The sequence below is a fragment of the Gavialis gangeticus genome, unplaced genomic scaffold (assembly GCF_001723915.1).
Source record: "Gavialis gangeticus isolate Ggan-Ray unplaced genomic scaffold, GavGan_comp1, whole genome shotgun sequence".
Taxonomy (NCBI): Eukaryota; Metazoa; Chordata; order Crocodylia; family Gavialidae; genus Gavialis; species Gavialis gangeticus.
Genome location: NW_017728997.1, coordinates 34,178,444 through 34,189,364, shown reverse-complemented (window position 1 = coordinate 34,189,364; position 10,921 = coordinate 34,178,444). Strand labels below are relative to the sequence as shown.

Genomic DNA, 10,921 nt, shown 5'->3' with positions numbered 1-10,921 from the left:
CGCCGCCTCAGGGGGGCGGGCCGGGCCGGGGCCTGTGGCCGGGTCGGGACGGACGGGCCCGGCTGGGGTGTTTGGTGGCGGTGGTGCTGGTCTTAGAGCTCAGGTCACGCTGTCCTGGGGTGGGCAAGTCACAAGGTGGGTTTTGCCCTCTGCCCTGCTGTCGCTGTTTCCAGGAGCAGGTTGATGTGGCGCAGGAAGGGGTATCCGTGGATCTTTTCAGACTCTGGGTTGTGGTTTGCGAGCCTTACTGAGCCCCTCCACAGTCAGAGTTTCAGCTCTCTGGCTGCCACTTTATCTGTACTGCTGCTCTTATAGGAAGTGTAAACTATAACCGGGACGTTGCTTTGACAGTTCCCCAACCAACCTGTGCAAAACACTCAACCAAAATGTAAAGGTTGAAAAAAGCAGGTGCATGGGACGTTAACTAGAGTTCCCAGCCTGCTGCTCCCCTCGAGGACTGACCTTACTGCACCTTGGGTAGGAAAGGAGATGGGACCAATAATGTTTCCTTACCACTCTAAAAATGTGCCTCCCTCTTTCCTTCACAACAGGCATGGAAGGAAGCTGCAGACACCACTTCCCTCTGGAGGTAAGACTCCCCTCCACGTTTCAGAGTTTACCTCTGTACTTGGCCATGCGTAACTGTTCAGCTCTGGTTCTGAAGCAGCAGAATGCTTTGTGCTCTCTCTGAGCACGTCGGTGGGTGCTGTCCAGGGTTCTTTGCTCAGTCTCTCTCGCTGGCACGTTTCATTATGTTTCCGATTTTCATAAATTTACCTACTTCTTTGCCCTTTTTTAGTCGCCTTCAGTTCCATTTTTGTCATCTCTTGGGGGTGGTCGGAAGTCACTGGTCTCATGAGCCTTTCCTAGGGTCTCCCTCCAATGGAGTTTCAATAAACTAGTCTTGTGAGGTGCTGTAAAAGTATCTTGAAGTATTGGGTATCCTCATCCCTTTCAAGCTCTGAGTGCGGGCACCCAGTCTGTCTCTGGTTTTCCTCTTCAGAAACAGTAAACTGGAGATGCTCTCACTCTCCGTTACATCCCAGCATGGGGTTGAAATTCATTTCCTTTAGGGGATGCTCCAATGACTGACTTGAAACTACATTCACATGGATAGGCAGTGACATCTTATGTTGTTTGCCTAGATGTTTACTGCTCTGAGAAGACAGCATCTATTTCATCTGATTCTCTTACACACATCTGGTACCACAGCAGCAATATAGATAACTAACTAAATTTTTGTTAGTAGCATTTTATGAATGTTTGCAGAGGAGCTTAACCTTTTGGCCCCACAGGGCTGGGCCTGGGCTGGATGGGGCCCATATGCCCAGATCAGGCTGTGCATGGCTTCGGCTGATCCCCGTGTGCCAGGATCAGGGCCCATGCACTGGGATTAGGGCCCTGCACTGCCCTGCATGCCTGGCGCTTGGCCCACGGGACTTGCACAGACCTGGGGAAAGCTCCATGGATCAGATGACACAGCACCAGGAGCTGAATCTCACTTGTGGACTAGAGGTTGATCACCTCTGGTTTAATTCTTGACAGTTTCTCCTCAAAATGAGATATTAGCAGTAGGTATGCACCAATAAAGATGTTTTTGGCCGATACTGATGGGCAATTATATTGGCCAAAACCAATCCTATAAGTGATATGCAGCCCGGCAGCTTGGAGAGCAACATCTGGCCAGTAAGTCTGTGGAGAGGAAGAGGGAAGGGATGTGGGGGGGAGGTGCAGATTGAGGTCCCCACAGTGAGGGAGGGAGTGGGGTAGGTCAAGGGGCTGCCCAGCCAGGGCAGGATGGCGCGGGACAGCGCCATGGGCGGCTTGTCCAAGGGGTGCACGGCAGGGGAAGGCTCCCCACTAGTGTGCACACCCCTGGGAGAGGCATGTGCTCCCCCAGATTTGTGTGCAGGACAAGGGTGGGCTGCCTGCTGCAGGCTTGGGACCAAAGGCTTCCTGGCAGGAAGGCTAGGCCGGGGCTGTGCTCAGGGCAGATGGAGGCAGGGTGGGCAGCGGCAGCACTGGTAGAGGGGCTACAGGGTGACTACAGCAAATTACAGGGTGGATTATAGCTACCCCAAAACCTAGCTCCTAGTGCTGCTGCCTCCCGCCCCGCCCTGCCCTCACCCCAAGCACAGCCTCGGCTTAGTCCCCTGCCCCCTTGCCAGGAAGAGGCTGGCACAGTGCCTGGCCCTGAGCCCACAGCAGGCAGCCGTCCCTCACCCCACGCACAAATCTAGGGGGCACATGTCCCCACATGCCTCCCCTGGGGGTGTGCGCAGCAGTGGGGAGCCACCTCCAAACAAGCCACCCACGGCTCTGTCCCCTGCCCCTCCCTTGCCCTATTCCCTCTCTCGCCCTATTCCCTCCCTCACCATGGGGGCCTCGAAACTGCTTTCCAAGCTGCTGGGCTTCATTCCTGGCCTTCATTCCTGGCCACGTGCATGCTGCAGCTATGTGCATGCATGCGTCATTTATCAGTGACATTATCAGCTACACAAGCCAAAAGAAAACGATTTCCAATAATGTCAATTTTCCTTTTATCAGTGCCAGTCTAATATGGACTGATATATCAGTGCACCTCTAATTAGCAGGCCAGCTTGGGAAAACTTTTAATGCCATTGAGTATACTCAACACAGCTGCAGCTTCTTGGTCTGGCACTTACTATGAGCCAGAGAGTTGGTAAATTTTAATGTTTAAGAGAAAATCATATTCCACTGATCAGGAATGCACAGTTCAGTTCAGGTTGCTGTGGAAGGAGTATTTAACAATACACAACTGATTCATGTCATTATATTACAATGGCCATGGTAAGGCTGTTTTGAGTGTTTGGACTTTATCAGCCTTCCTTTTGTCCAGATAAATTCTGTGCTGGTCAGGAGTCCCCTTCTAAAGCGTGGCAGTGCCTTGGTGGGGGGTGAAGGGGAAAATGCTTGTGCTTCCTGAGCTATATTGTGCTTACTGAAATTGGTGAGAGTTCACATCAGCTCCAGTAGCGCAGAATGGCTTCCTCTCTCTACTTCACCATGTTTTTAATTCCTTGCTGCAAGGGGTTACATTTCCATTCAAACTGTTCTCAACAGTTTCTCTGGTTCAGTAGTTTAAACACTTTTCATCTTCTGATGTGCATTTAATGACCAAAATGGTAGAGCATACCAACAATATGTTACTAGCTCAATGAAAAAAATGTCCTGATTTTCATCCTATAATATTTAAGGAAGGGAACTTGTTTTGCAGCTTGTGAGTGGGGGAAGCCCTTTAAAACCCCACTGCTACATTTTAAATTCTCCACCAAAATAACAGATTGTGTTTTTTATCAAAGACTTTCATTGGGATAGTCAGTGTACCCAGGTAGTAACGCTCATTTAAATAAACATTCTGTATTACTATTCTTAACTGTCTCCTATTACTAAGCCAATGGCCACCTTTTATTTTATAGAAACATGTGCCTAAACCGTTGGACCTTTTGCAATATCTTAAACCTGACTCCAGGAGTGCAAACATGGAAAAAATACTATCTCCACCGCTCCAAACTTGAGCAGCAAATGACATCAGGACGGCCATCAGCTGATTATACATGCATACCCATGAGGGGGCATAGTGGTAGGTGGCGAGAGTGATAAAAGAGCGTTTACTTTGCAGTAATTGTGGTATTTTGCAGTGCTTTGTCTCAGTGAATCCTACTGCTCAAGAAATCTAGGTGGACAAATATCAAAATAAATTTAGTTTGTTGTTTTTTATATAGTAGAGGTAATAACTTGAAAGCAACCTGAAAGATTTTTGTATGTAGTTTTGAACGTGTGTTTTTAGTATGTAACTCCAAGTTTTGGATTTATGTAAATAATTTCTGGGGACTAGGTTTGAAGAAACCTGGCCTTAAGCCCGCATGTTTTCCAGAAAAGTACACAGTCCTGATTTTTCATCCTTTTTTTTTTAATTACTAGGTTCATTCCACAGTAACACTGTGCAGAAAATACTATAAAACGATATCTGATTTCAGTTGTTTTTATTTGTTATTTGTGTTGTTTAAGTAATGTTGTATGGTTCTTTTCTTGTTCCACTGATAGCTCAGGGCAAGATACATAAAAGTATTCGGGCACTTAGCTGTGTTTTTAGGCACCCAAATATATTTAAAATCTGTCCTATATTCTGTAGGAAGTATTTGTGTAATGTTTTGCAGTACAGCACAAATTATTATATGGTAATGCTAAAGCATGTTAAACAGAACTCTAGATTCCATGAATAGGATATAAATCAATTGTACTTCCATTTAGACAGAAAAAATTAGAGTAAATAACATTTAAACAAAGCTATAAAGGCCACTGATGCATCATACTGGATTTTGTAAATGTGTTCTGGATGTTCATTGTCAAAGGAGTTAAATTAATTGGGCAATTTTTATTAATAATATAGGTAGTATGTTAAAAAGTTAATTAGCATTTATCTCAGTAATCTCTTGTCAGAATAAGGATTAATTTATATAATTTATTTCCCTCCTGCAGACACTTTGTAGGAAAATCTTAAATGTTGCACTGATTTAAATTTATTTTAGGTAACAATATAGGTAACACTGTGTGAATCGAAAGTCAGGAAAAGAAAGGGAACATTGCATTTAGACTATTGGTAAATGCATAACGCTGGGTGTGTCTACACATTCATTAATGCACAGTAGTTACTGAACATTTAGTTTAGTACTTGCTTAATGAAGTACTAACTAAATGTACAGTAACTACTGTTACTATCATTGCACATTTTTTTTGTGACGCTTACTGCACAGGAACCTAATAACACTGCGCAGTAGCATATTAGCACAGTTTTTGATGGACATGCTACTACACGGTAAGTGTCTTGTGTAGACGTGCCCAACGGAGACAGAATATAGTTAACAATGTTTTGAAGGGTAAAATGACACCATGTCAGAAAGTAATTTAGGTTTTTTACTGGTATATATCCTCACTTTGGTCAATGTTATAAGCCTCACAGGCTGAAATGTTTTGCTGAATAGAGGTCTTGCTGTTCTGCTGAGCATCAAATCACTTGGCCTTATTTTAAAGTGTTTTCTTTTTTTTTTTTTGTGCTTTTGCTTTTGCAGGAAAAATAATGGACATGGCTTATTTGTCTGACAGTGACCATGTCTTTGGTGCTGGAAAGCTGAGGTCTGTTGTCTGCACTGCATCTACTGATGGCACTCTACGAGCTTGGAACGTCCAAGAGGTGAGGCACAGTAAAGCATAGATGTCAAGATGGATAAAAATTTAATTTCTTTAGGTTTAATTTTTTAAAAAAAACATTTCTGGTTGTCAGAATTTCCTGTTTAATTTTGTACTATATGAAGGCTTAAGCACCTTTTAGTCTATTAAATCTATGTCAAACAAAAAAATAAATTTTAAAATATCTACTTGACAAGATCAAATGGAATTTAGGTGTCTCTCTGCATCTCTAGATACCCGAGGGGATTTCTATAAGTATTAAAGGGAGGTAGGCAATGGTCATTGATTTGGATGGGATAGAAACCTCTGGCCTACTTAAATGCCCAGTAGCATTTTTTAAAATACCAAGTTAGCTACATATGTACATATCTTCAAAAACCTGGCACAGGGTAACCAGATATAAATCTATCAATTAAGTAACTACTGTCAAAACAGTTGTTTTTACTAAATCAGTTTCAAGTTTAAAATAAGTTTTCAAGAAACTTATTTTTCTTACACATGCAGCACATTCATAATGGTTCTATTAAACTAATTACCAAAAAACCCACTTTCAAATATTTTCACACATAATAACATTCCAATTCTTATCCAGGTGTGGCTGAAGCCATTCTGAAAACAATATTATCTAAGAATTAAGATGTTAGTCACTTATTCATATAACCAGTTTTTACATTTGTGTAAAATGCATGTTGTTGCTTAAATTAATCCATGTACATGGAGTATACCTTTCTGGTTAATAAATTTAGCTTTGCTTTGCCTTAGAGTCAAGGATATTTGTGGCTTATTATCTTTTGATTGGACTGGACTAGTTATGCCAAACAAGGGGAATGGACCTTTCCTTAAGAATATAATGGATGTACATATGTAAAGCCAAGTTTTAAATAACTGATTTTCACCAGTATTTTGATACCATTTAATTTAAAACCACAGTTTATTTTTGTTTGCTTGTTTGGTTTCTTAACAGGTCTTTAAGTAAAGCCTAGCCACCACCATACCTGACTACCATTCTGATCTCCTTCCTGTTGCATTTGCTGTCCTGCTTTCTTCTTCATGCCCTGTGCTCCCTGCACAACCTGATGTTCTGCTCCATGCTTCCTACCCTGTCTGCTGCCACCTGTCCACTTCTTGATCTGCTGTGTGCCACACACAGCTGTCTGTGCTCCTCATGGCATAAGTGCCACACGTTGCCCTCTACCACTCCCACCCACCAATCCAGATATTAGGATTGAAAAATATTGAATATTTTTGAAGATTCAGTATTGAACTTTTCAGCTCAAATTTGATTAAATATTTGTGTTGATAGTAGTGACCACCCAGATTTTGTTCCAAGTATCACTTGCCTTACTTCATATAGGCAAAGATTGCTTTTTTATATGCATAAAAATATGACAAATTGCTAGAGATTCAGGTTTGTAGTCATTATTCTTCAAGTAGCAAGAGGAAAAACATGATACATAAGGGGGAGTGAAATATCTTCTCTCAAAGATGGACACAGTAGTCAGGAAGGAAGCAAAGAAATCTGGCAGGGTTTGCGAGCAATGTATGTAACAGAATGCTAGAAATATTGAAAGAATGTAATATATTATTCATCAGAATTTGTGACTTCATTCAGTTAATGGATCTGTATCAGATCTTAGATCAGCACTTTGAAAAATGAAGTATTTGCTGTTCTGAAAAAGGAAACCTTTTTTCTGCAGTTAAACTTTTTGTTTAACTTGCCCCAACATTAGAGTGAAACGTTACAATTTAGTTAAAAATCACTTTGTTGGTTTCTTGGATGGGTGTTGTGGAAGCTATTCATTGAGTATTTGCATTTAGGTTGTCATCTCTAAAAATGGCTATTATCAAATATTATTCTTCTAGCAAAGCTAAGCTTATTTATTACCACACAGTTTTGTTCAATTCAATCTTAAAATATGTGGAGAAAGAAAATCTTTAGCCTATAAATTAAGATCTAGAATTGTATTAAGTACCCAATTTTAAGGAGAGAAGAGCATTGGAAAACTGTTTATGGAAATGACTGAATAATGGTACCTAAGAAACTGTCTAATAACAAGTTCCATTATGCGTAGTGTTTCCTCTGTCTCCTTTGAGGCATTACCATGTAATAATTCTCCTTTTATACATTATTTTAATAAATTCGTGGACATTGACAGTGGTATCAATCCTCTAAGACAGGGTTCTCAAAGTTTTATGCTGCAGCCTGGCAAACCGCGACCTGGAAGTGGCCGTGGCCCGGCAAACCACAGCCCAGCAGTCACAGCTGACTGTGGCTGGAATTTCCAGCTGGCAGACAGGTGAGGATACCCCCACCTCCCAGGTGGAGCGGTGGGCCAAACACTGTGCTGCCGCAGGCCCTTCATAAGGATCCGTGGCCTCTCCACCCACCTCTGGGGGGTGCCTCAGTTTGCCAGTCTGCAGCCACTTCCAGTCCAACAGCCGATCCACTGCAGCCCAGTACTGGGCCACAGCCCAGGGATTGAGAACCCCTGCTCTAAGAGGCACTGCTGCTTTCTAACGTGTGTCACTGCAATCAGTTAAAGATTTCTATGTAGATTACACCAGGGAATGATTTTGCAGCTGGAATACTTATGTTCAGTTATCACTGACATCAGTGGATGTAAATAGAGTTTTTGCCGAGGGATTAATTTGGCCACCAGAACAAAATGCTTCAGGAGTGATTTGTAGAAGCATGTTTGGTCCGATTTGATTCTTGTAATTGCTTGCCTGTTTCAGAAGCTGTTTTCCAGTTTGGCAGAGTGAAATGCAATTCAGTTTCTGCCCAAGCCTCTAGCAAGGTGAGAAGTAGGTTAGAAGTGAGATGAATTGGCAGAGCAAGGTGGGAAATACTGCTGTGCAATCTGCCTGCATTGTATACTGCTCTCAAGTGTTTTAATCTCACTGCATGTCCCTTTCTGGGCTGATGTCCCATAAATTATGGGAAATATCCAAAGAGTACAAGAGAGTAAGATTAGACAGACTGTTTTAACCACCACTTGAAATGTGAGACTCTGCAAAGTCACTGGATGTGATATGGAGGACGAACAAGAATTATGGTCCAAAGGAAGTATCAGGTTCTTTTTGTGATGATGTAATGTTTGGAAGGAGCTTCTTGGCTGCAATTCTGGATTTTTGAAATACACTAGGTTAAGATGAGTCATAATAATTATCCACTGGGGAATGTAAGTTAAAGAATTCCAAAACTGCAAGCAGAACAGAGTGGCTGTTTTGTTAGAAGAAAACTATTTCAAAACAAATATTGGAAAATATACGGAAAAGTGTTTCTGAAATATGTAACTTAGAATGATGCAAAAGTATTATTGCATTATTGACAAGTTAAATGTCAGTTAAAATTACCATAACCCGGTGCCTGGATGGTGGTGGTCGTGCTTGTTTTTTGTGTTGATTAGGGTATGCAGATATGGTCAAGTCCCATACAAGAAATGCCACTTCTGAAAGTTATTACATTACCAAAATACAAGGTAGCAATCACAACAGATGCCAGTGGAACTATCAAAGCCTGGCAGGGAGAAACTGGGAAAGAGCTTGCTTCATTCTCCACATCCTCCTCTTCATGCAACTTGGTTTCCTACTCGGTGAACAGTAAGCCCTTCTTATCGGTAAGTGGACTTAAGCATCTATGAATTCAAGATATAACAAAATCGCATACACATAGATAACTGGATTCATTTAATACAATAATACACTTGGTACGGTTCATTTTGAACTCTTGGAAGTGTCTAAAATTTGTTGAGATCGTGGACAAAACCCTGAACAGAAGAGGTAGGTCATCTAATCCATTCATATCCATGCCATGGTTGTCAGCAGAACATGTTGTACTGATTCATCCAGTTGAGTTTTCAGTTGGCTCTAGGAACTGGGACCACCTAACTGAGGAAGTCTTTCCTGAGAGCCCAAATCTTCACAGTCTGTTTTTATTTTCATTAAATTTATTCCTTTATTAATATATCCCTTTGGCTGATCATACTAGAATTATGTATCCTACATTTATGCTGTTCAGATACTTGGAGGACAGCTATCACCTCTTAGTCTGAAGTTTTAGTAATCTTTCTGCTGAAGTCCACTTGCGTTAGTGGAAATATTACTTATTATTTTTAGTTAGATTATTTTTAGTTTCTTTAGTCTCCCTTTAAGTGACTAAACAAGCAAGTGGCTTGAAGGATGATAGGTTTTGTGCTTTTTTGCAATAGAAGTAAAAAGGGATTTTTACCATGTATGTTTATGTTTGTGATTATGTAGTGATTATGTTTGTCTGCCCCATAGTGTTAGTACCAGCTACCAGCAGGAGAGGGCATGACTTCTGTGCATTCCTGAATTCCCTCTAATTGCTGCAGTCAACAGCAATAGGGTTAAGAAAACTGTGTATACAGTATTTTCATATTATAGCATAGTGATTTTGTGCTACTACAGTGGTCCTTTGTGTACTGCAGAATTCAACTCGTACATCAGTCACTTGAGTTCAATATGTTAACTCATCCTTAGGAAAATACCACTTTCTTGTGCTTATACTGCTCCCAGTATCTTCATTAGGAACTTCTTTCATCACACTGCATACACTGAGGCATTGTTACCTTCACAAGATTAGGTCTGGCCTGGATGTCACTTGCTGTAAAGGCATGAGGAGAGCTGGGGTGCTGACCATAAAAAAATAATAAATCAGCCCCAGTTCTATGAACTGAATCATTACGAAGCTCTTTTTGCTTTTGTCTTGTATGGGATGCACTTGAGGATGTATACAGATGTAACATGTAAGTGTTCCAAGCATCTCCAAAGTGCTCCGAAAAGTGAGGATACATGTATGCAATCGATGGAGTACTTCAAAGCAAGCACTTCTGCCTCAAAAATTATACTGAAAATATAGGAACATATTTTGAAGCACTGGGTGCATGTACACGAGATGCTTACTGTGCATTACCCTAAAACACTGCACAGTAGTGCGTCACAGTAAAGACTGTACTAAGAGCCTACTGTGCAGTGTTATTAGGCTAATGCACAATAAGCGTCACTAAATAACTGCACTGGCGCTACTGCGCAGTAACTCTAGATACTTTGCATTTAGTTAGTACTTTATTAAGTGAATATTAAATTAAATGCACAGTATCTAAGAGGTGTAGGTTGTAGCTGTGTTGGTCTAAGGTCATAGGCAGACAAGGTTCTTTGGGTGAATCTGGTATCTTTTATTAGACCAACTTAAATAGTTGGAAAACAATTATTAAGCAAGCTTTCGGGTTCAAAAACCCTTCGTCAGGCTAAGGAAGTTTCTGCACTTGGTGTGTGCTCTTCCTGGATGGAGTTTTCATTCCATCCAGGAAGAGTACACACCAACTGCAGAAACTTCCTTAGCCTGAAGAAGGGTTTTTGAACCCGAAAGCTTGCTTAATAATTGTTTTCCAACTATTTAAGTTGGTCTAATAAGAGATACCAGATTCACCCAAAGAACCTTGTCTGCCTATGACCTTAGACCAACACAGCTACAACCTACACCTCTTAGATACTGTGCATTTAATTTAATATTCACTTAATAAAGTACTAACTAAATGCAAAGTATCTAGAGTTACTGCGCAGTAGCGCCAGTGCAGTTATTTAGTGACGCTTATTGTGCATTAGCCTAATAACACTGCACAGTAGGCTCTTAGTACAGTCTTTACTGTGACGCACTACTGTGCAGTGTTTTAGGGTAATGCACAGT

General features: G+C 41.4%; 1 protein-coding gene across 2 annotated transcripts in view; it reads left to right on the top strand.

The window, feature by feature from the left end:
* The window catches only part of FBXW12 (F-box and WD repeat domain containing 12), a 50,721-nt gene that overhangs the window by 23,813 nt on the left and 15,987 nt on the right, over positions 1-10,921 (top strand). The window contains exons 1-4 of one of the 2 annotated variants that reach the window (XM_019505058.1): positions 449-589; positions 3,441-3,604; positions 5,094-5,215; positions 8,622-8,831. In XM_019505058.1, the coding sequence (XP_019360603.1) occupies positions 3,445-3,604; positions 5,094-5,215; positions 8,622-8,831 (492 nt within the window). In that variant the 5' untranslated portion in view covers positions 449-589; positions 3,441-3,444. Of the gene's footprint in view, positions 1-448; positions 590-3,440; positions 3,605-5,093; positions 5,216-8,621; positions 8,832-10,921 lie in introns of those variants that run through there. The other variant, XM_019505059.1, reaches the window with a different exon arrangement.